Raw genomic sequence first — 25989 nt, 5'->3', positions numbered from 1 at the left:
TGACACACATTTCTCTCAAAGAAGTATATTATGACGTTAAAATAATAATCTATTATTTGATTAACTCAACGATCATAGTTGATTATATTTATATGGGGTTTTATTTTAGTTAATTCTTGTGAGTTTTCTGTTTTGATTGATTGGTTGTGCTTTCTTTTGGTTACTTAGTATCAGGTTTGTGTCTTAGCTAGTTAACTTGTCGTGGACAATGTTAGCTTGTTATTTTGTTTTTTTTTTAATTATTCTTCGATAGTTTGGATAATGAACGGTGAAGTTCGACTTTACCAAATTAAAATGTTGATTTTAAGAAATTGAACAGTGAAGATTATTTCAAAGTCAGACTACTTGGTAATTTGGAATACCCAAAAAATCCCTTAAGTTTATCCTAAATTATGAATGAAAATATTATTGTTTCATGTTATTTCGTCTAGTTAACATGGGGCCTGTTAATAAGTAGCGTTTTACATGTGAAATAAAATTTCAAAAGACACATTATACAGAAATCTGCTTTAGTGGTGGTCGCTGAATGGCTTTATAATCTGGTTTTCCAAGTATCCATTGTTAACTTGAAAGCAGACATTCCTATAACGTTAAAAGGTGGTCATAGTCCACGATCGACCATGCCTCATGTTTCATAATTCATATACTTTTCTACTTCTTTTTTTTCACTTTTGTTATCTTTTTTATTTTCTTTTTCTTGAGGAAGAAAGGTGGGGAGTTCTGAAAAACTTGTTAACCTGCTTACCACGTCAACTCTGCGCAACAACTGATTAATTCTTACTTTCAGCATTTGATTCATCTGTTTGTATATTTACAAAACTAAAGAGTCATGTTCGGGTTATCCATTTTTTCCATTTATAATGAATACAACCAAGTCAGACAGAGAGAGGCTAGGGTTTTGTTTTTATCCCCATTAGCGCTAGGAATATAGGGTAGGATTATCTCTCTTCCTATTTTCATTCCCTTCTATTCTCTCATCTCACACTTTACTTTTTGTATTTTTGTTTCTATAAAAAAAATCAATATAAAATATTGATGTAACTTAATCGTAACTGTTCAAATAGGAAGTGATGGAAGATATCTCCCAAGAATATAGCGACCAAGTGACAATATTGCCAAAACACCAAATATATCAACCCTAAAACCAAAAAGGACAGGGATTGTCTGCCCTCCCCATCTCATACCCTTCTCATCCCCTCTTATTTATGTGGTCACGGTTAAGCCAACATTTTATATTCCCATTGCTTTTTGTCTTATTATTTCTATAAAAAAAATCAATATAAAATGTTGACGTGACTTAACCGTGACCATATAAATAAAAGGACATAAGAAGGAGATGGAATGGGAAAGGACAGACAATCCAAGTCCAACAAAAAATCCCATGCTAGCTAGCTGACAATCGACAACAACCAGTTACATATACATATAATATATATACATATATTATATGTATACATATAATATATATACATATATTATATGTATATATATCTATATCCTGTGGGTGAAACTTGCTCACTGCCCACGACAGACAGGAGAAAACCCGATTAGTCACTTGCCCTAGCTGGTTTGCAGTGCTGGACTGTCTCCTATCCGTACTATTTTTCCCTCTTACTCAAACCAGGAAAGGGTATGGCTCCTTTTGGAGACCCTGGGGGGTTTGGGTTGCAGTTGCACTCCTGACTACTGACTCTGACCCCTCAAACCAGGAAAAATACAGAGAGTACGTTTGAATATAAGACTACACATCGGAATCTAGTTTTGGTTTGTTTGATAAGATGGAGTATCTTCCTTTTGTTTTTTGTTTTTTTAGAGCTTTAATGAAAAGGGTATGGACTAACAAATATTTAATAAAAAATCATCTCAAAATGTTATTTAAACAAAATGGCTCAAAGTTTAATAAAAAACTATCAAAAACTATTGTCCACGTGCCAAACTTACAAGCCCAACTCACTACAAATCTATACTTCCGTAAATAGCCCTAAATGATTCAATATTTCCTGACTCTTCACCAACCTCAAACCAGCACGAAACCGTCATAATAACTCCTTGTCTTCCTATCAAATCGAATTCCCCCATTTCAAAAATCACCAAATCAAAGTTCAAATCAAAGTAAAAAAATGAAGCATTCATTGGATCAAAGCCGCCGAAACAAGTTCAAAAGAAGTTCAATGGCAGAAACTCCGTTGAAACAAATCGACGAAAAAGCAGTGCAAAACATACCATAACCTCTGTTGGAACAAACCGGCGAAAAAGATGTGGAAAACGTACTAGAACCTCTGTGTGAACAAACTAGAGAAAAAAAGTGTAAAACGCACCAGAACTACCGTTGAAGCAAATCAAAGAAAAACTAACACTGTTTCTGGAAGAAAAAAAAACTAGCAGTCCTTGGAAAAAAAAAACCAAAATATAAAACTATTTTTGGAAAAATATAACACTGTTTCTGGAAAGATCAAAACATAACATTGTTTATGGAAACAAAAAAATAACACTGTTTCTGGAAAAAAATAAGATACAATGTTTGTGTAAAAACTAACACTGTTTCTGAAAAACTAAAACTGTTTATGGAAAAAAAATTAGAACCATCGTCATAACAAATAGGCGAAAAACTAACACTGTTTCTGGAAAAAAAAAACTAACACTGTCTTTGGAAAAAAAAAAACCAAAATATAAAACTGTTTCTAGAAAAACAAAAAAATAACACTGTCTCTGGAAAAACCAAAACATAACACTGTTTCTGGAAAAATAATTTGATACAATGTTTGTTTTGTTTGTGTATAAACAAACACTGTATCTGAAGAAAAAAACCAAAATATAATACTGTTTCTGGAAAACAAAAAAAATAACACTGTTTTTGGAAAAAAAAAATGTTGGCAAAACTATATCTGGAAAAAAAAAATGTTGTATAAAAAAAATTGAACAAAAAGCTAACATATCTCAAATTTATTTTCTTGAAAAATAAACGATGAACTCCACTGAAGAAGAAAAATTGAAAAACAATATCTCGAATACATTATGAAAAATTCAAAGGTTAATAATCAGATGAATGAGGAGGGAAGGGCAGAAATTCACCTTTGGCTTTTTTGCCGATGTTAGTGAAAGTGTAGATCCCTTGCTCATCTTTACAGAGAAGAGAGAGGGGGAGAGAGAGAGAGTGTGTGTGTGACAAAATCATACCGTTTTGCTTATAAGAGATCGTTTTCGATTTTTACAGAGATTGAGACTACTCAAAATTAGGTTTGGGGTTGAAGCAGTGGTTTTTACATAGTGATAGAAATGGAGTTGCTATGCGAGATTAGAAAGAAAAATGAGGTTTTGAATGTCAGGAAAAAATGGGGGAGAGAATATGAGAGAGAAACATAATGAAGAGACTAACGGACAAAAGCTTGCCGTTAGGGATAAAATCGTAAACTCAATATTTGGGCTATTTTAATTAGTCTGATTTAGTATTGGGTTTTGTCCTAACCATTAAATAAAGTTATTACATGGTTTTTAGTTAAAACTCAAAGTTTTTCAAACATTTTTCATTAATTTTTTTTTTATGTCAGAGATGGAATATCTTCCTACATTCCTATTTGGATATTTTTGTAACAACGATGCTGAATGATGATTCCCTCACCCAACGACGCAACTGAGTCCCTAATTCTTAATTGGTGACCTAACCTTTATATTACAATTTTGTGAATTTTTTTTTATCAAAGATTATTTGAGCAACATACATAAAGCATTTAACAGTTAAAAAGGCGAAAGCTTGTTCATATGCACTAAAAAATCAATCTTTAACCAAGACATTTAAAGCTTAATTAATGGTGAACCAAACTAAACTTAAATTACAAAAAAGAGTTGAGAATTCATTTTACCTTTATAGATATCTCTTTGCATAAGCAAATGCTATTTACTCATGAGACGGCCTTCGTTACCTTGCCCCTTGAATCCTTGGATTTGGATGACAGAATAGAATCTCCATAAGCCACCGAAGTTGATGGTCTTTTAGTCTCTTCACCAAGGAGAGATGTGAAGATGAGATGAGTGATATAGGGTTGAGAGTGGTGCTAGCAACACCACCCTATGTGGCCAACCTTATAAAGAGAAAATGGAGAGTGATGCTTCTCCAATTTCTCCAAATTACATAACCCTTAATGAGGGTAAGCTTATAACTCCCTTTGTATAGTCCCTTCTTATAAGTGACTTAAGGAGAAAACCTAGCTCTCTTTTGGTGTAGGAACAGGGTTGTCAAGTTTGTCGAGTGTTAGCTTGTGTCTCAAAAAACTTAATTCTTTAGTTCTATATCTTGTTCATTTCCTCTATTGTAGGCAAATCACATTTAGACGATTATAATGAACTATCCAACAAACAACTTTGTTAATTGGTTTAGAGAAATGATATCCAAAAGTTTATCTAAGAAAATCTCACAAAACTGTACTCAACAAACATTGCTCTTAACTCATATGCAATGGATCACGCTGCCTAAATGTCCTAAGGGATTCCTAGGGGTAAACATATCAATTTCCGTGCCAAGAGAGGTCCTCTTGAGTAACCACAATCGTAACATTTATTGAATCTGCTCCGTTAAGCGGAACAACATGATTCTACCAATACATTGTGTTATAACAAAATTACCATGAGATCCGTCAAGATGTTAACTCGTTCAGCACAACATTCTGATTCTCCAAAATTGACATGACAAGTTGGGGTCGCAATGCTCACTTAGCCCGCAGACGGTGCACAAGAAACAACAATTTCGACTTCAGAAATTCGAAGATCCGATTGGAGCAACAACGCACTTTGAAGGGCAACTTCGCTGGACATTCGATCTACTAAGACTCAAATCAATCACTCCGATTAGATCTAGTCACTCCGCAATTTGGAATCAACTATCTCAATCCAATTGTGAAAAACCCCACTGCTGCAACAACAGATACGAAGATACCATAACATGTCTAGCGTTAATACGATAGCTTGGACGTCGTTGCAATGATCCATTATCTTCACAGCATGTTCGACATTGTTATAGTAGCAATCAAGCTTTCTTTTACACTAATTATCTTTCTAGATTCTCTATCGGATTAAGGCTCCGTTTGGGATTGCTTTTTTTACCAAAAAACAGCTTCATTTTAAAGTGAAGCACCCAAAACCTGTTTGGTAAGTATTTTGAGACCTACTTATTTTTAAAGTCTGGGCCTAAAAAGATCAGCTTTTAAGACCAGCTTTTAAGACCATCTCCAACCCTTGGGCTAAAAGCCAAATTTTTTAGCCCGGAAAGTTTAGCTTTTAGCCCAGAAACATCTTTTCTGCTCCAACCCTTCTACCCTACAATTTTAGCCCGGAATTATTAAAGAATGAAATTAGCCTAAATTTTTTTCTTAAATCAATTTAAAAAAAAAATAAATATGTAGATTATTGTAAATTAATTTTATGAACATTTTAATCTAAAAAAATTTAAATTCCGATAAACACTTCGCATTTAGCCCGGGGGGAAAGCTGGGGGGTATTTGGCCCAGAAATAGCATTTGGCATTTAGCCTAAAATTTTAGCATGGGTTGGAGAGTGTTTGGGGGGGTAATTTGGGGGGTAATTTGGCTTTTAGCCCAGGGTTGGAGATGGTCTAAAAGCACCAATTAGGTTGCATTTTAAAGTCACTTATTTTTTAAGCAAATAATCAAAAAACACGGAGGTTTAATGAAAATTTTCTAGGCCTAGAATACCCCCTTTTATTTTTCTAAATGACCTAATCTATCCCTGAATTTTAAGCGCTAAAATTATACCCTAATCTAATTGATACCCTAGCTATATATTTATGCACGTCTCTGCACAGCCTCACATTTATACTTCCATCTTTCTCATAACTTCTCCTTGTCGCTCCACTAACTATTGATTGCTCAAAGGTACAAAATTAAGCTTTCAATTATATTGTTTTCATACTAAAGTATTTATTCTTCTTTATCTTTGGTGTATGATTTTTTTTTTCTTTTTTGTGGTGATGTGTTCTATAACTGACTGATGTATTTGATAATCTTGATCGATTGATTTTGACGGAGTTCTTCATCTTAATTTATTAGTTTTGGATTACATTGCTCTTGTTTAAACTTTCAAGTAATCTTTTTCCATATGATTACTTCTATTTAAGGGCTCATGGCTTGGGAATTGTTATGCTATTATCACCTAAATGCTGATGTAAATTGAATTCGATCAAATTTTTACTAGAGTAGTCGAATTTTTGTTAGAGTTGTTCTTAGTCATGTTTGAATTGGCATGTTTATCTTATATTTTCTTGATGCAAACCTGGTCATTTTTTTATTTATGCATCCAGAGCAACAATCATGTGATTTCTTGACAATGAATTGGACTTGGTTTTTTTTTTTCTTTTTTTTTTTGCACTTTAGTTGTTTATAGTAACAAATTCACTTGATCAATTGATCTGTTCTTTCTCTATATATAAAAAATATGTGCTAAAATTCTTAAGTGTGTATCAATACATATATATATATATATATATATATATATATATATATATATAATTGTATACACAGGTGGTTAAGAAGGAAAGTAATGGGGCAAGTGGATCACAACCGTCGGCTGTATGGAATGCTTACAATACATCACTATTTTGTGATGTGTGTATCAAGGAAGTGGAGGCAGGAAATCGTCCTGGTACCCACTTTAAAAAATAGGGATGGGAAAATGTGAGTATTAACCTAAATAAAGAGACTGGAGCTGGGTATAGTAAACAACAACTGAAAAATAAGTGGGATGCACTTAAGGAGCAATGGAAATTATGGAAAGAACTAAAGGGAAAAGAAACTGGTCTAGGATGGAATCCCAAGCTAAAAATAATTGCCATGTGATGCATTTAGTTTGCAAAGTTTTATATTTCGTGGTAGACAGTATAGTCTAAGATATCTTCGAACTTGAGTTTATTATTTTGATTTGTCATTTGGGATGGTTACTTGGATTTCTTTGTGTTTTACTTGGGATTATAATTGGATGGTTCTAGATTCTTTATTTAAGAATTTTTTTTTTCATGCATGTACTCCTATTTGTAGGAATAATGATGAGATTTTTTCTTTTTTTTCAAAATTGCAGATCTCTTTCAAGATATGGACATCTTGCAAGATGAGGAAGAGTTCAACCAAACTGTATGCCTTTGTGTTCATACTATAGAACATTATTATCAAACATATATCCACAAAACACCTTGTATGGATTCATCTCAAACAGGATATAAGTGGTTAATGGAAATATTACGGGGAAATGAGAGGCGTTGTCATAGGATGTTCAGAATGGATAAAAAGGTATTTATGAGATTGTGTAGTGACCTGCAAAACAAGTATGGATTGAGGGGTTCAAGGAGAATGTGTCCTCGTGAAATGTTAGGAATGTTTTTTGTTTATTCTAGGACAAGGTGAAGGGAATAGGTTAGCACAAGAACGATTTCAACACTCCGACGAGACTGTGAGCAGATACTTTAGTCAGTTACTTGATATTGTATGCCTTATGGCCGTTGATGTTATCAAACCACTGGATCCTGAGTTTAATGGTGTCTCTGCAGAGATATTAAGCGACTCTAGATATATGCCCCACTTTAAGGTAAAAAAAAAAAAAACTAGATATGATACTTCTTGCTTTGTCTTATGAATTAAGTTATATTTATTGAAAATTGTGTTATAATATTATTTGCAGAACTGTATTGGTGCTATTGATGGTGTACATGTTCAAGCCACAATACCTCCTGGAGATCAAGTACCATATATTGGCAGGAAAGGGACACCAACTCAAAATGTAATGGCCACATGTAATTTTGACATGCAATTCATCTTTGCATGTGCAGGTTGGGAAGGAACTGCACATGATACAAGGATATTTTTATCTGTTTTACGAAATAGTGCTTTAAATTTTCCTAAGCCTCCTAATGGTAATGTCTCAAACTTGTGCATATGTCTGAAATTTTGCATTTGATTAGGCACTTTTTACAGTTTCTTTTTATATCATAGTAGCATGTTTTGAACATTACAGGAAAATATTATCTTGTGGATGCTGGGTACCCACATATGAGTGGCTATTTAAGGCCCTATAAAGGTGAAAGGTAACATCTTCCTGATTTTCGTATGGGTAGAGAACCAACAGGATCTAGAGAGGTATTTAACCACATACACTCTTCCCTTAAGAGTGTCATTGAACGCACTTTTGGTGTATGGAAAAAGAGGTGGAACATTTTAAGAGATAGGCCTAGTTACCCATTTAAGAAGCAAGTAAAGATAATAATTGCAACTATGATGCTTCACAATCATATAAGAAGTGACACACCCCGATCCTAGAATCAAGGTGTGATGGCCGTCACGTGAGCGTGACGTAGCCAAAAGTGCGACACGGAAGCAAGATATAACATAAATATGAAGGAATTTAAACCAATCACTAGCAGTAATAACCTACTAGCATAAAAGAGTGAGTTATAAAGTAAAACACACGAATTCAGAGCGTAGGTATAAGTGCAGTCAAGTAGGACTATAATTAAAAGTACAACACCCGCAGGTGAGTCCTACATGCAGTATGTCTGTCAGAATGCCGAAAAAGACCTCGTGAGCCACCAACTGCTAACTAGAACCTGGAGGGGCGCAAAACAAAGATAAGTGAGTCAGTAAAACCAAAGATTTTCCAAAACATTTCATTTAAAACACTTCTAACCACTCACTGTAAAACCTGTATACTTTCCCAGAAATTTATTATAAAAACATAAATATATAAATCATCAAAACTCAGCTCACCATCTATCAACATAACATTTCAGAAAGAATATGCCATGCCATGCCAAAATGTAATATGAATGCATCGATATAAATTAGGTGAAATAATAAATCAATCGGAGACCCTACCGTGGTCATGTACGGCTGATTCTATAGCTCAATATCCCACGCAGCCGGAGTCACCACAGTGACCTATACGACCCAACTCTGCACGTCACTCGGAACTACGTATGGTAGTCTGTACGATGAAAGGTGTAAGAATACGCTCTAGTGCTTCTCTCATCAATCATTGGCGTGCATAACTAAGGTCACCCACTAGTTGGAATCACATCTAGTGATCTATACGACTAGCATGTCGGAACCCTCACATGGTCTGTACGACATCCACCTACTTGGATCCAAGGCGAGCGTGCGGTGTGGTGAATAATATAAGCACTAACACCTAGGGTGCAGGTTATGAGTTTTCAATGCAATTCACATAAAATAAATCGTATGAATAATGTAAAAACTCACCTGTGCGTCCACAACGTCAATTCACATATATATGCATCAATTATCAATTCAAATATCTCATCAATTGCATGCATGGCATTTAAAAACATATTTTCATATAAATGCATTTTCTGGGAAAAACAGCAGTAATAGGTAATACGAAAACAAAACTGCCCACTCACTGGTAAGTCGATGGGTCGTAACCCCCGTGACGTCCCTGGATGCGCTCGTCCTCGGGATATGTGTCACCTATATGCGAAACAACTATAAAAACGTTAATTTAAACACATAACCAATAATTCGAAATAACTTCTCATACGATGCTCAATTTGGGTATATGAATATACCACATCGACCTACTCGACGTCACGGACGTCGAGAAATTTTTAGATTAAATTTTAGGCTTGCCACGCGCCCTCACGCGCCGTGGGTGGCACGGACCTACGCGCCCCCATGCGCGTCATCTTCCTCAGCCAGTCGCCGAACTGGTTTTTCCGGTTGCCGGATTCCGGCGAAACTTGTAATTGCTTGTTCTCCTTCGTTTCTCAACCGTTTTCTTCGAATTTTATATCAAAATGAAGCCCTAAACATGTAGTTTCACGCTATACTACTTTAAGGCTCTAAAAATCACGAAATCTCACCGGAGAAATCCCACGAAAACCGGCCAACTTTGAACGTGGTGATCCCGACGTCCAAAACTTCCAAACGAACGTCCCCGAGCTTCCTTAGAACCTCACTAAGCTCACTATAAGCTTGGATTGTCCTAAAAATCAACCAACACCAAGTTCATGAACAGTGCCAAAATCGGTGCTTATGGTTTCGACGTGAAATTGAAAGATTTCTTACCTGAAATGGGTGTGGTTGAGTTCGTAGAGTCCTCACGAGCACGATGGTGCTAATCTCCACTTCGATCCATGAAGTTTCAGGGGTTTTGGTGTTGGTCCGTACAGTTCGAGAATGAGAGAGAGAGACTGAATGGAGAGGAGAGAGAGAGACACGGGGAAGGAAAGGGAAAATGTCCCGAGGGTGTGTGTGGTCTCCAAACAAATCCAACGTCAATCCCTAACCACACAAATTTACAAAACCATTTTTTTTATCCAAACTTAAATTATTTTCCAAGAACTTAGGGGTGTATGTATTTAGACCAAAAATATATGTCACACACACATACCTTAGTACCCGCTAAGGGTAATCTCGTCATTTTACGCTCCCGATATAGAATTTTCGGGACGGGCTGTGACAAGAAGGCATGCCCGACGTGATAATCATTTTGACAACATGAAGGATGACTTGGATGATGACACAGACTCGGATGAAGAACAAGAAGAATATCATATTACCGAAGGACCCGGAGCACAGGAAATAGAGACATTGAGGAACAACATTGCTGCAAGTTTGATGCGTTCGTAATTTTTTTAATGTATGCTTATTTTATTTTATTATTGTTTGAAGACATTGAAGAAAGTTTTATTTATTTAATATTTGTTGTTTTTTTTTTTAACTTTTGGCAATGCAACTACAAATGTCAAAATAATTTGAAGGAAAAAAATTAGATATATTTGGGAGTCATCTTTTTAACCAAAAAGTTAATAGAAAACTATTTTTCTCATTATGTCTATTTTTGTCATTATACAGAATTTCCAAAATTTTACATTAGTATTTACCAAACGCTTTTTGTTTATACCATATTTAGGGCCTCGTATTTAGATCTCGTACAAATACTCGGGGGACTTAAATGTAATTATGTGATAAAGGAAGGGGCAAATATGTAATAAGTGAGGAGTCCTTATTCTATAAAAGGACCTCTCACCCTCACAATTGAGGGAGGCCAATTCCTAGGCCCTCTCACCCCCTCTCAAAGCTCTCACTCTCAGAGCTCTCTCTCATTCAGATAAATACATAATCAGTGTGGACGTAGCCCAAATCTTGGGGTGAATGATACATCTTGTGTTATTTACATTTCTTGCAGATTCACGGTCGGATTTACGTTGTTCCAAGACTTCTGGTTTTGTGCATCAACATTTGGCGTCGTTTGTGGGAAATGACACAAAAAGTTATGTCGGTTCTCTTTCATTTTTTTCACCTACACCGTGAATCTGCAAAATCTGCAGAAAAACCAACAAAAATATGTCAGTGAGAACTTCCATCAAACACCTGCAGTGCCACCAGTCGCCAATTCGAGTCCTCACTCGCTCTCTCTCATGGTTGCTTTCCACCCCGCCGCCATCGCCCAAGCCACCACCGTCAAAGCAAAACCGTACTCGCTCCTTAAGCAAGACCCAATCGAAATCTGCTCTTCTCTGTGGGTCAAGGCATTCTCTTCCCCACCCACCGTCGCCTTCCCTAACCTCACCCGTTTCCTCTCCAAATTCGTCTTTTGGGTATTAGCCTACCAGTGCTCCTACGCCTACGTGATCGGCACGTTCCTACCCCGCAGCGCCATCCACTCCCACATCCTCCATGACCTTCTCTCCCTCCGAAACGCTATTGTTCGGGGGAGTTTCTCCTGGAACAAGAAGACCTAGCAGTACATTCGAAGCCCCAATGACAAACCCAGCAAAGAGATGGTATCTAAGCGTAAACTCCAGGCTATGCTCAAGGCCGACGAGCCCTGCTTCCAAGATCGGGTCGTTCAGGAGGTCCTTTTGATGATATTAGTGCCTGTTTTCGAGGCCCGGTTTTCACCAAAGTACCACGCTTTTCGACCCGGAAGGAATGCCCACACGGTTATTCGGACCATCCGGAACAACTTCGCCAGGTACTTGTGGTTTTTTGAAGGAGGTATCAGTGAGATTTTTTTTAATGTGGAAAGGAATTACGTAATGGGGTGCTTAGAGCAGGCCGTGAGGGACCGGAAAATATTAGGTTTGATCCAATCGGCTGTCGAAGCACCGAATCAAAAAAGGAGTGATGGTGATGAGGAATGGCCGAAGAACAGAAAGAAGAAGTTTCAATACATTTCGAAAGAGGAAGCCACTGTCCTCGCTAAAATGGAAGCGCATGACCAGACATCTCATTCTCTTCTCCGTCTTTTTTGAGAGATCAGGTGCCCGCAACGGAGGAGGATCACACCGTCACCATCAGATCCAACCACCCAGGAAAGAGGAGTAGTCATGTAGTCTCCAATCATCATGAGGCACCGGCTCCTAATCAGTACACATCATCATACAACAAAGTAGAAGAGGTGGAGAGACAGAGAGAAAGGTGTAGTGAACAGAGAGAAAGCAAAAGCAAAAAAGAGAAAAAGAATTGACAGCATAACGTGGAAAACATAAAAGCAACTTCGTGACACTTTCACGTTGCCAGGCCTTGTCTGCCATTTGCAAAAGGAAAAGAGAAAAGAGGAAAAGCAAAAAATCTTCCTATTATTTTGATTCCTTCTGTCTGCCAGGTGAAGAGACAGAGAGAGTGCGGTGGAAAAGAGAAAGCAAAAGCAAGGAATAAACACCCCACTAGAATGATGTGGTTTACTTTCCTTATTTTTTGAATGATGTAATTTTCCTTATCTTTCGGAAACATATGTATAAACTCCATCAGAGGCTAATATGTATAAACCCCATCAGAGGGTAAAAAAAAAAAAAAAAAAAAAAAAAAAAACGGAAAAGCCCAAAATAAATGGGCTGGCATGTGGTGGAGGGCGAAGGCCCATAATCCCGAAATAGCACCAACCAGGTCATCAAAAGTACGCCCAGTACTCCATAATTATTTGGCAACCAGCCGCTATTACCACCAATAGGCGTACTCCACAATTATTCGGCAACCCGCCGCTATTACCACCAACCAGGTGATCAAAAGTACGCCCAGTACTCTAAATTATACATGAGCATTACTCATGTCATTCATACATTCATGAGCATCACTTATGACAATCATACATAAACATTCATGTTAACATTCATGAGCATCACTCATGTTAACATTCATGAGCATCACTCATGACAACATCCATGACATCACTCATGTCAATCAACATAAACATTCATGAGCATCACCCATGTCAATCGGCTTCAAAAGCTTCATTTACAGAGCTCTAGCTTCAAAGTTTCACTTGCAAAACTTCACCTACAAAGCTTCAATGCAGGGTATACAAATACCGCATCCGAACAACTGCCACTTCGGCCCATACGTGGATTCAATTTGAAGTCTCTAGCCAACAGACTCTATTGACCGAAGATTTGGGGGACTACATTATGTACCATATATTGGGCCTCAACTGGGCCTCATGAAAAATACTTATGGGACTTAACCCCATCATTTATGTATTAAGGAGCGAACCCTTATTCTATAAAAAAGACTCATTCACTTTCATTAGAGAGCACCCATTATTCATGTATTGAGGAGCAATCCCGTATTTTATAAAAGGGATTCCCTCACCTTCATTACAGAGCAATGCCGCCAGCTGAGCAACCGCCTCGCCGCGAGCATCAACTCTAGCCCATCACTTATGTATTGAGGAGCGAGCCCTTATTCTATAAAAGAGACTCCCTCACCTTCATTAGAGAGCAAAGCCGTCAGCTGAGCAACCGCTTCGCCGCGAGCATCACTCCTAACTCATCATTTATGTATTGAGAAGCGAACCCTTATTCTATAAAAGGGACTCCCTCACCATCATTAAAGAGCATTAACTCTAGCCCATTATCCATGTATTGAGGAGTGAGCCCTTATTCTATAAAAGGGACTCTCTCACCTTCAACGCCACAAGCCGAGCCAACCAAGGCAACACATGCCATGAGCCGAGCAGCCTCGCAGCATGTGCTACTTCTAGTTGAGCATCATTTCAGATTAAGCACCGCCTCATATCGAACATCAGTTTAAGACAACATCTAGTTACTTCGACCCACACATGGACTGAATTTCAAGTCTCCAGCTAAAAGACTCTCTTGACTGAAGACTTGGGGGACTACTGTTTATACTATATTTAGGGCCTCGTATTTAGATCTCGTACAAATACTTGGGAGATTAAATGTAATTATGTGATAAAGGAAGGGACAACTATGTAATAAGTGAGGAGTCCTTATTCTATAAAAGGACCCCTCACCCTCACAATTGAGGGAGGCCAATTCCTAGGCCCTCTCACCCCCTCTCAAAGCTCTCACTCTCAGAGCTTTCTCTCCCTTAGATAAATACATAATCAGTGTGGGCGTAGCTCAAACCTTGGGGTGAACCACGATACATCTTGTGTTATTTACATTTCTTGCAGATTCATGGTCAGATTTACGTTGTTCCAAGACTTCCGGTTTTGTGCATCAACACTTTTATACTACTTTTCATACTCACAACATTTTTAAAAATACAGTTTACCAAGCATTCAGCTGCTTTATTTTACAACTGATTATTCTTAAAGCACAGCAGAAATAGTTTTAAAAATAAGCACAACAATCCCAAACTGGCCCTAAGAGTAATTACTTTCTCTACAAGGACTCTCGAAATCTCTATAAATACCCAAGTCAGAGTTCTTATAAGGATCATCTTCTTACAACACACACGCCCCCTAAACAGTCCCCCTATTCTCTAAAGTTCATGGGATTCTGACAATTATTCATATACCAACAACAACAACAACAACAACAAAGCCTTTTCCCACTAAGTGGGGTCGGCTATATGAATCCTAGAACGCCATTGCGCTCGGTTTTGTGTCATGCCCTCCGTTAGATCCAAGTACTCTAAGTCTTTTCTTAGAGTCTCTTCCAAAGTTTTCCTAGGTCTTCCTCTACCCCTTCGGCCCTGAACCTCTGTCCCGTAGTCACATCTTCGAACCGGAGCGTCAGTCGGCCTTCTTTGCACATGTCCAAATCACCAGAGCCGATTTTCTCTCATCTTTCCTACAATTTCGGCTACTCCTACTTTACCTCGGATATCCTCATTCCCAATCTTATCCTTTCTCGTGTGCCCACACATCCCACGAAGCATCCTCATCTCTGCTACACCCATTTTGTGTACGTGTTGATGCTTCACCACCCAACATTCTCTGCCATACAACATCGCTGGCCTTATTGCCGTCCTATAAAATTTTCCCTTGAGCTTCAGTGGCCTACGACGGTCACACAACACGCCGGATGCACTCTTTCCATCCAGCTCGTATTCTATGGTTGAGATCTCCATCTAATTCTCCGTTCTCTTGCAAGATAGATCCTAGGTAACGAAAACGGTCGCTTTTTGTGATCTTCGCTAGATTGCTCCGGTCATTAGTGTGGATAAGTATATAAATGGATAGAGATAGGAAAGCAAACACAAGATGTACGTGGTTCACCCAGATTGGCTACGCCCACGGAATAGAAGAGTTCTCATTAATTGTGAAGGGTTTACACAAGTACATAGGTTCAAGCTCTCCTTTAGTGAGTACGAGTGAATGATTTAGTACAAATGACATTAGGAAATATTGTGGGATAATGATCTCGTAATCACGAAACTTCTAAGTATCGGAGTGTGGTGTCGTCTTGACTTGCCTTATCTGTCTCATAGGTAGATGTGGCATCTTCTCTGGAAGTACTCTTCCTCCATCCAGGGGTGGTATCTTTAACTGGTGGAGATGCACAAGGTAATGTATCAATTTCACTTGAAGCTTACTTGTAGTTTCAGGCTTGGTCAAGCGCGATACAAACCATGTAGTAGGAGTCCCCCAAGTCGCCGAGCTAGGGGGTCTGCTGAAAGAGGTGACAGACAAGGTAAGCAATCAGAGCTCCGACTGATTGTTCACCTTCTCCCCATCTTGCAGCAGCATGAAGGATAAAGAGAAGAAAAATGAGAAGAGATGATATGAGATACTTTTGCTTTTGAAGAAGTAACTTTCCACAGGCTTATTCTTGAACTGAGCTGGAGGGTTTTCTGGTTTCCTCCAGAGTATAAGGCCAACTGGAGAATTTGAGGGTCAAAACAAGTCCATCAAATCTAGAGTACGTTCCACCCTGCTGATATGGGATACTTTTGCTTTTGACAGAGTAATGGATGTATCGGCACGTGTGCTGTTACGCTTGTCTCCACATGCTTCCTTGTATCCTTCGCACTTGCCCTATCTGTTCCTCAAGCAGATGCGGAATCTTCCCTGGAAACATAAGATGATGAAGATGAGTACTCGAGAGCAATGCCAGGTAAGTAATCAGGTAAGGGGTTCCAGGCAGTCAGTTCCTGGCTGGAAGCTTGATTCCAAGTACTGACTGATTGCTCTCTTTCTCCTTGTCTTGCAGGTAAAAACAAGGCCAAAAGAAAAAACAGGGAAAAAGCATGATATGGGATACTCTTGCTTTTAACCCTGATGATATGAGATATTCTTGCTCTAGTATAGCTTGTTTGCAGAGGTATTATCGGGGGGAAAGAAAGCTGAATATTTCGAAAGGCTTTGTTGGGAGTGCCCTCTCAGATATGATGAAGGGTTGAGCATTTTTGCAGGTCTGCCTGTCCGTTGGGGATGGAGGTCGACATATATAGGAGTCTCCCTAACAACAAGTAGTAATGCTATTCCTTTACCCTGCTTGGTCATAGCACGGTAGTGGGAGCTGCCAGTTTCACATGTTTTAACTCTGTCAGAGCACTTTGAAAAAGTGGTCTGTGGTATCTGGCTCTCGAGATTCGGAGAACGATGCCTCTTCGATTTTTGAGAAAGCAATCATGCTGGGGGTCTGACTCTCGAGATTCGGAGAGCAGTGTCTCTTCGATTTTTGAGGAAGTAATCATGTTGGGAGTCTGGCTCTCGAGATTCGGAAGGCGGTGCCTCTTCGATTTTGGAGCAAGCAATCTTGTTGGGAGTGTTGTCTCGAATGTGAGTAAAGGTTGGACATGTTTGCTAGTCTACCTTGCCACGAAGCACAAAGGTTGACACACAGGGACTTTCCAATTATCCAGCAATGGTACTGTTCCTTTACCCTCTCTTCGATTTTGAGAAAGTAGTCATGTTGGGAGTCTGGCTCTCGAGATTCGGAAGACGGTGCCTCTTCGATTTTGGAGCAAGCAATCTTGTTGGGACTGTTTTCTCGAATGTGAGTAAAGGTTGGGCATGTTTGCTAGTCTACCTTGCCACGAAGCACAGAGGTTGACACACAGGGACTTTCCAATTATCCAGCAGTGGTACTGTTCCTTTACCCTTGTGGGTAATAATATGGTAGCTAGACCTTCAAAATTTATGTGTCTAAACTTTGTTAGTGCTGTTTCTTTGCTATTCTTTTACCTTTCTTGGTCAGAGCGATGTAGTGGGAGCTGCAAGCTTCACGTGCTCAACTTTGGCAGAGAACTTTGGCAAAGTGATCTGTGGTACCCATGAGTTATTGTTGCGTGTGGGAAGTGGGTGATTGAACAGTAAGATTCATGTGCTTTCTACTTCACCAGAAGTCTTCGACAAAATGCCCATAATTTCTGCAAAGCTGAGTGTGCGTGTGACAGGTGCTGACAAGGCTAGAAAAGTAGGTGCCTCTTCGATTTCTGAGATCGGCCCTCGTGGTCTCTGAGCAGCCCAGCTTTTGAGAAAGCGAGCTCCTCTTCGATTGATTCGGAGAACGGTGCCTCACCGATTTTTGAGAAAGCAATCATGCTGGGGGTCTGGCTCTCGAGATTCGGGGAGCAGTGTCTCTTCGATTTTTGAGAAAGTAATCATGTTGGGAGAGTGGCTCTCGAGATTCGGAGGGTGGTGCCTCTTCGATTTTGGAGCAAGCAATCTTGTTGGGAGTGTTTTCTCGAATGTGAGTAAAGGTTGGGCATGTTTGCTAGTCTACCTTGCCACGAAGCACAGAGGTTGACACACAGGGACTTTCCAATTATCCAGCAATGGTACTGTTCCTTTACCCGCTCTTCGATTTTTAAGAAAGTAGTCATGTTAGGAGTCTGGCTCTTTAGATTCGGAGGACGGTGCCTCTTCGATTTTGGAGCAAACAATCTTATTGGGAGTGTTTTCTCGAATGTGAGTAAAGGTTGGGCATGTTTGCTAGTCTACCTTGCCACGAAGCACAGAGGTTGACATACATGGACTTTCCAATTATCCAGCAGTGGTACTGTTCCTTTACCCTTGTGGGTAATAATATGGTAGCTAGACCTTCAAAATTTATGGGTCTAAACTTTGTTAGTGCTGTTTCTTTGCTATTCTTTTACCCTTCTTGGTCAGAGCGATGTAGTGGGAGCTGCAAGCTTCACGTGCTCAACTTTGGCAGAGAACTTTGGCAAAGTTATCTGTGGTACCCATGAGCTATTGTTGCGTGTGGGAAGTGGGTGATTGGACAGTAAGATTCATGTGTTTTCTACTTCCCCAGAAGTCTTTGACAGAATGCCCATAATTTCCGCAAAGCTGAGTGTGCGTGTGACAGGTGCTGACAAGGCTGGAAAAGTAGGTGCCTCTTCGATTTCTGAGATCGGCCCTCGTGGTCTCTAGGGAGCCCAGCTTTTGAGAAAGCGAGCGCCTCTTCGATTTCTGAGATCAGCCTTCGTGGTCTTTGAGCAGCCCAACTTTTGAGAAAGCAAACGGCTCTTCGATTTCTGAGATCAACCCTCGTGATCTCTAAGCAGCCCAACTTTTGAGAAAGCAAACGCCTCTTCGAAATTTGGTTCCAACCGTTATTATTTGATTGTTCAATTTTGGCCTTTTGTATGACCTGGAATCAACCTGAGGCATTAAAATATACAATTTTTACTCGTGAAATCGACCTCCATCACGGAAAGGGATCCTCTTCGGATCACTTCCTCTTAAATTTGTAGCCGTTGAATCAAATTTCAATGATCCAGATTCCTAAACTTGATGGATTAGGAGAAAGGTATCAGGAGAGATCCCTTTCCCTCCTTCACTACCAAAAATGAAAACAATTTTAAACACCTGTAGCACTTAATGCTAAGTAGCAATAAAGGACTAAAGTAAAACATTGTCAAAGTTCTGTGGGCAATTGTGAAATTAATGTTTTTTCCTCTGTTTGTTTTGGGGTTCACAAAAAAAGTAAGGGCCGGCCTGTTCTTTTTCCGACCCGATCGTATTTTAAGAAGGACGAAGGAAGCTGACAACACACAAACCCCTCTTCCCTCTCTCGCTTTGGAGCCATGAGTCTCTTCGGTCTGGGCAGGCAAGTACAAACTTTTGGTCTGCATATCTCCTTTATGTCCCCAAAAATGGATCTTTCTTCCATGCTTGTTTCATTTCTGGTGTTTTTTTTTGGTTTTGAATCTTTTGATGGATGTTTCTATATCTTTATTTTTCTTTTCTGATCAGTAATTCCTGATGTGTTATTCTTGAAATCCTTTTACTTGATCTATGAAATTTGTGATTTTTGATGTATTCTTTTGGATTTTTTGGTGTTGATTAATGGGTTTTATCTTTTTTGTTATTCTACCATACTGAATCACTGATACTGTTGGGGTTCTGTAAATGCAATATATGGAAGGTGTGGATAGCTTATTAAAGAAAGTCGATGATTTCTATTCGACCCGCTGCTGTTAGTTATTAAATTTTAGTAATAGTGATGGATGATGGAGTTTGGTGATAGAACCCGCTTATTTCTGGGCGTTGTAGCTCAGGAAAATAATAATGGCAAGAGGATTGATGGTGGATAACTTGATGGATAGATAGATATATAGATAGTGACAGCATTATAGTTGATGCATCACATGGTTTGTATTTGTGCGTGGTCTTTGCATTATTCGGAAGTTCTGTTGTTTCTTTGCATAGTTGTTCATAATGATGATTTGGTGTTTGGACCATGATGGATGGTAAACTGTGTACTCAATATGTTGTCGTTCCTTGGTATTGAAATGGGATTGATATGTCGCATGCAAAGAAGCTTTGTGGCAGGTGGAAAAAGCTCTTTTTGGTCAAAAGGAAGAAGGGTTTCAATTCATTGAGTAGTTTTCAATCTATTATTTTTTTTTCATTTTACAGTTCCAATTAAAGTATGAAACTGGTTAGAAAAGTGAGTAAGGAATTTACTGTGGGAAGCTATTGAGAAAGTGAGAGCACTTGATTAGTTGGGATGTAATAATATATAGAATGAAAGAAAAGGATGGTTTTAGGGGAGGCTGAAACATGTGGTGCTGCAAGGAAATTGGCTGTTGGGAGGGCGGGAGAAATCATTTTTGTCAAGGGTCTATGGCACTTCGAGCCAGGAATGGAGATCATCATCAGCTGCAGAGAAATCTAGATCCCATTCTTTGTTCATTCTTTTTAGATGTTATTTGATCAGGAATGGGACTGAGAGATCCCGCCCCTCTACATCAATCTCATTGTGCACTTTGCCAGTTTATTATCTGTCTCTCTGTAAAAATTTAGTAAAGTAGCAAAATAGTTAGCAGAGTTTATGGCAATTTCTTGGCGGAAAGTATTGAGGAAGGGAGAAAGAATTGATTTGTTTGGGTGTAATATCTAGAAGGAAAGCAGAGGGTGGTTTAGGGGGTGGGTGATTCGGTGAAGAAAAATGGGGAGCTGCTTGTGTGATGGCTGTGTGGGTTTCCTTTGGAGAGGGTTCTCATCCACTGGAAAGGTTAAGGTTTTTGCGTGGATGTAAAAAGGTTGAAGTCTTATCTTATGGAGGTGTGATGTTTTGTCTTATTTTTGGTGGTGTTTCTTGTAGAGGAAAGTAGGATTTTTGACATTTTTGGAGAGGAAGGCATGGAAGTTTGCAGGACAATGTTCCGTTTGGGTTTTCCTGGTGGGTTCGGTCTATGGACATTCCTTTTTCTGCTGTATACTGTTGTTTTTGTAGGTGGCAGTTTCCTGTAATATTTGATTGTACTGGTTTTTAGAATTTAAAAAATTGTTTCTTAAATAAAAATTTACAAAGCTGATTAGTTTATTGGGATTTGACAATGAAGAGGAAGTGGGTGCAATTTGTGACAGAGTTAGACTATTTGCTTCTGTCTGGGCTTCTCTGTCAAAACATTTCATGAACGTGATTTTCTTGATTGGAGGGGGAGTTTTGAACCGAGGGCAACCTGAGATTTTCTTCTGTCGGTTGGTTTAGGTTTTTTCGTTGGTTTTTCCATTTCTTATGGTTTTTCCGTTTCTTATGTTGTTTTACGTGCTGTGTAGATTACTTGTTCATGCTTCCTGTATTCCTTGCCTTTCCTCTTACTAAATATTGTGTTTGTCATAAAAGAATAGTAGAAGGCAGTTTGTAAGAGTACATTGCTGTGAGAAGAGGCTAGATCAAAGAATTTAGGGTTTATGAAAATGGTCATGTTCTTGTTTAGTTAATCTCTCGGTAGTTATTACTTCTTAGATAAATGAATGGAAAAATCAAGACATGCGTATGTATTAAAAAGTTCAAAGAGTAGATATATTATCATGGGCTGTGTGAACCAGAAACCCATAATTTAATATGTCACCAACTTGCTAGTTTCTAAGCACTCCCTCTACCTCTCTGCTTATTTTCCTGTGTTAGTATGTGCATGTACATAAATGCATTTTTATTTTCTTCTGGGCTGCTTAGTACATTATGATTTTAGTCACTATCAATTTTGTAAAACTGAAGTTTGCTAATGATGCAGAAACCAGAGGACGTTCCGCCCGAAAAAAAGCGCACCTTCAGGGAGTAAGGTTGTTCCCCTTTGCTCAACTTTTTCTCCCTGAGTCTATGTATGTATCTATAATTCTATATTGGTACATCGTTCTTCCAAAATAGAAAACTTTTATTGAGTTTTTGTGGTCGTTTATACCCATATTATATGGGCATAATTTCTAATGTAACTTTCTTCTTTTCTCATCTGATTCTCCTTACTACAAATTGAATTGTACTCTGAAATTTTTCTGTCCTTGCATTTAGCTACTACATATATTTTCTCCTAATGTTTAACTCTCATGATGTGGGATTTAAAACTTGAAATTTGTATGGTTTAAACCTGTACCTGTGAGAGTTAAATCTCTTAAATGATATTAAGGACAACTTGGAATGAGAAAAGGAGCATGTTAACGGTGTTTAGAACCTGAATTGAATCAGAAAATGAGCATTCACAAAGTTGTAATTTAAAGATGCAAAGTGAAAGTCACTGGGACTAAAAATCCAAAAAGAAAAACAACGAAAGAGCTGTTTGGATCTTATACTACAATCATACGGTGTAACTGAATTCGTTCGTTAATTTTTTTTCTCTTGATGCAGGGTGCTCAGCTTAGAAAGCATATTGATGCTACACTTGGTAGTGGCAACCTAAGAGAGGCAGTAAAACTTCCAACTGGAGAAGATTTAAATGAATGGCTTGCTGTTAACAGTTCTCTCTCTCTCTCTCTCTCTCTCTCTCTCTCTCACACACACACACACACACACACACACACACACACACACACACACACACACACACACACACACACACACTCACACATCACAAACTAGTGCCTGTCAATTTTTAGTTTGTCTAGTCCATCATATGGTTGATACGTGGTTAAAAGTTTTGTTTCTTATCAAAAGAACATATGGTTGTTGCATAAAGCTCTGTTTAGCTTGTTGTGTGATGTTTTAGACGGTAAAAGTTTCTATGTAAAAGGATTTACATGAAAATGGAACTCTTTCCTCCGAATTTTTGTTGTTTGGATGCAACTTGAGATATTATTCGAAATTATATTTATATTTTCATGTGTTTCTCTTAGAAAGTATTATGAGAAAATAGATAACTTTAAAAAGCAGTTGAAAGGGAATGACTTTACTTTTTAATATTACTGTGTTCCAGACAAAAACCAGAAAACTGTAGGGCATGCTTTTATGTTTCTTCCAATTAAAGAAGAGAAAGAGGAGAGAAATAAGGTACTGAAGAAAAATGAGAGGCGAGGAACAAAAAAGTAGGAATAGATAAAACTAAAACTAAGTACAAAGACCATTCTACATATTTTTGCTCCTTCCTTCACATCTGATCTCCTCCCTCATGTCCCCACACCCGACTGAAAGAATAAAAATCACAAAAAAATAAAAAACGGCAACAATTATGTGAATTTCATTTTCTCCGGTCTTTTAGGAAAAATAATCTTCATTACAACATTCAAGTACCTCCTTTCCAGCAATTTATTATTTAATTCAATCCCTCTTGTGTACTCGAGTTCTAAAATCTTGTCGTCGGTGTTTAAATTTCAGCTGTGGATTTCTTCAATCAGGTCAACTTGTTATACGGTACCCTCACAGAGTTCTGTACTCCAGAGAATTGTCCTACAATGACTGCAGGCCCCAAGTATGGGAGTACATCTTTCTTCTATTAAACCGTTTTGCTCTTTCTTTTCTTAAATCTGGGTTTTTTACCATTGTGTTACTGGCTTCTTGTCTTTCTACCAAAAGTCTCCAGGGGAACATGGAAACACACTAAGTACAAGATATTTCAGAAAGCTAGATGTATATTAATTCTGAAATTAATAGCAATTGATTCCATTGGCGATTAGGTGTTCACATATTGATAGATATTAAAATAAACTATTAATTTGACTCTTTAATACTGACATGTTTAACACAGGTCATCAACACTACTAGGAAAAGGATCAAGTATTCAATATCAATATTATTTAGACAAGAGAAAATGAATGAAGCTCCTCCCTATCTCTACGCCTTGAACCACCCTGTCCCAATCTCTCTGCTTTGTGGGAAACCAACCTCCTCTTTCAAACAGTTTGTGGGCCTTTGCATGCCTCAACTTCCCCTTTCTCTATTGGGTTGTATACCTTTCTCTCAGCACCCACAACCCAGTACTTGCATAATCTCCTACATCATTCTGGTCATTCAGTATGTGGTTTGTCTGCTAACCAACCTTTGCCTGCTAGCTCTAGAGTTACTTTTCAGTTTCTGTTGCATAAATTCAGTTTTGAAATATTGCCAGCAAATTTCTACATCTTTTTCGTGTAAAACCTTTGAAAAGTTATGTACTCCCAATTTCTCTTTTTACTCGATGGCTTGGACAACTTTAACGACTGATCAAATTATGCCTTCTATAATTTTTATTCTAATCCAGCTTCTGTTTGTTAAAACTCTACAGGTATGAGTATAGGTGGGCAGATGGTGTACAGATTAAGAAACCGATTGAGGTTTCAGCTCCAAAATATGTTGAATATCTAATGGACTGGATTGAATCTCAACTTGATGATGAATCCATATTTCCCCAAAAGCTTGGTAATGCTATTTATGACAATATTGTGTTTTTCATTTGACTAATATAATTCATTCTCTGTTCACTTTCTTTGTCTTTCAGGTGCACCATTTCCCCCCAATTTCAGGGAGGTTGTGAAGACGATATTCAAAAGACTGTTCCGTGTATATGCCCACATATATCACTCTCATTTCCAGAAAATTGTGAGCCTTAAGGAGGAGGCCCATTTAAATACTTGCTTCAAGCATTTCATACTATTTACCTGCGTAAGTACTCTTACTATTGCAATAACTGTTTTCTTTTCTCTTCTTTTTGAAATATATCTAGTTGTACGTTTATTTATTTAATCATTGTATCTTGTTGATAACGTTGATAACATTCTGAAATTGATTATATTCTTAATTCGCCTTATAGATTGTGGTCTAGCTGTTGGTAACTTGAATTTATAATAATAGTCATAAAATAGAGTACAAAGACTCGGGGAACAAGAGGTTGACCAACGTTTTGCTACAACTCATAGAAACAAAACCAAAACACACCTCTGACATTGTAGTCTAAACTCTCAACTACAGCAGCTTCCCAATCTAATAAAATCATAGAAAATAAATATCTCTCCAGGGTAGAGAGGATGGAGCCTGTAAGGAATCTGTGACTTTTTGCAAACAACGTTGAATTGTAACTGAGGAAAAACCCAAACTAACCCGTGCAACCTCAACCAACTACTACCTCAGACCCCAGTGCATATGCTCAATGTAAGAACAAGTAAGTTCCAGATTCCGTCTCCTTTTTTGGCACAAAATACATCAGTTGGGAGACAGACATTCAATTCATAAAGTGGTATAGGTTGCTAGTTGTTTGAACACCTGTCATGGCCTTATCGTTATCCAATAGAAATTAGATTCGAGGAGTAAGAACATAATAGTTAGGAGAGTGAAATTACTAATGCATAATAGTCATGGTTTTATCTTACTTCATGGACAAAGTTCCTACTCGATAAACTCGTAGGCTGATTCCATTATACTGCGCTTTTTGCAGGAATTTGTGCTAATTGACAAGAAGGAGCTAGCTCCACTTCAAGAGCTTATAGAATCCATCATTGTTCCTTATTGAACCCGGTTTGCAGATCCCATTAGGGAAGCATACTTGAATGAAATAAACTCTACTGATCTTTAGAGTCTCCTACATTGCGTGTTATAAATACTTTTTTGTGCATATGCTGTGTGCCTTAGAATTGAAATGTTCAATTCTCTTCTAATTTATTTCGAGCTATGATACTGTGGAAAGCGAACGGGCAGCAGTTGCTCTTTGTAAGCGGCTGAAGCAGAAAAGCTGAAGTCGATCAGCTGAAGGTTTACCTAGCTGGTTTTAGATCATAGAAACATAAAAGTGAGTGTTGTATTTGTATTTCTTGGTTTTATGTCAAAACTAGCGGCTCGTTAAATTTAGTTTCAAACAGATTTGGCAATAAATTGTGAATTGTGTGAAGCGATATGCAGTTTTAAGTAGTTTTTGTTTGATTATTAATACCATTATCAAGCAGTTGAAGGCTAAATCACCTTGAGTATCTCTGGAACTTTAGTATTATGTGCATTTCTACGACAATAATCCTATCGTCCTTTCGTTTAAACCGCCACAAAGCGCGATTAAGCCCAATTTAAACGGATCGATGGCACAAAACATACACATAATGGACGACAATTATAGAAATCTTGATGTTCTTGCTGTTTTGGTTTGCATTCTT

At 38.2% G+C, this 25989-nt stretch overlaps 1 protein-coding gene and 2 long non-coding RNA genes across 3 annotated transcripts; 2 read left to right on the top strand and 1 right to left on the bottom strand.

The window, feature by feature from the left end:
• Positions 1–15471: 15471 nt before the first annotated feature.
• LOC126625037 (uncharacterized) lies at positions 15472–18744 on the bottom strand. Its single transcript, XR_007624310.1, has 2 exons — positions 18309–18744; positions 15472–17394 (listed from the first exon to the last, which is right to left on the bottom strand). It is a non-coding gene; the product is annotated as an uncharacterized LOC126625037 (long non-coding RNA).
• LOC126625036 (uncharacterized) lies at positions 16775–17569 on the top strand. The gene is made up of 2 exons (XR_007624309.1): positions 16775–17041; positions 17259–17569. It is a non-coding gene; the product is annotated as an uncharacterized LOC126625036 (long non-coding RNA).
• Positions 18745–19121: 377 nt separating the features above from the next.
• On the top strand, positions 19122–25733 carry LOC126626051 (MOB kinase activator-like 1B). The gene is made up of 7 exons (XM_050295233.1): positions 19122–19264; positions 21681–21729; positions 22289–22397; positions 23252–23345; positions 24138–24271; positions 24351–24514; positions 25284–25733. The coding sequence occupies exons 1-7, from the start codon at positions 19242–19244 to the stop codon at positions 25356–25358; spliced, it is 648 nt and encodes a 215-aa protein (XP_050151190.1). The 5' UTR covers positions 19122–19241; the 3' UTR covers positions 25359–25733.
• Positions 25734–25989: the final 256 nt, after the last annotated feature.

This window comes from Malus sylvestris, chromosome 6 (assembly GCF_916048215.2).
Source record: "Malus sylvestris chromosome 6, drMalSylv7.2, whole genome shotgun sequence".
Taxonomy (NCBI): Eukaryota; Viridiplantae; Streptophyta; class Magnoliopsida; order Rosales; family Rosaceae; genus Malus; species Malus sylvestris.
Note: the sequence above shows the minus strand (reverse complement) of the source record. Positions and strands in the feature narration are given on the sequence as shown.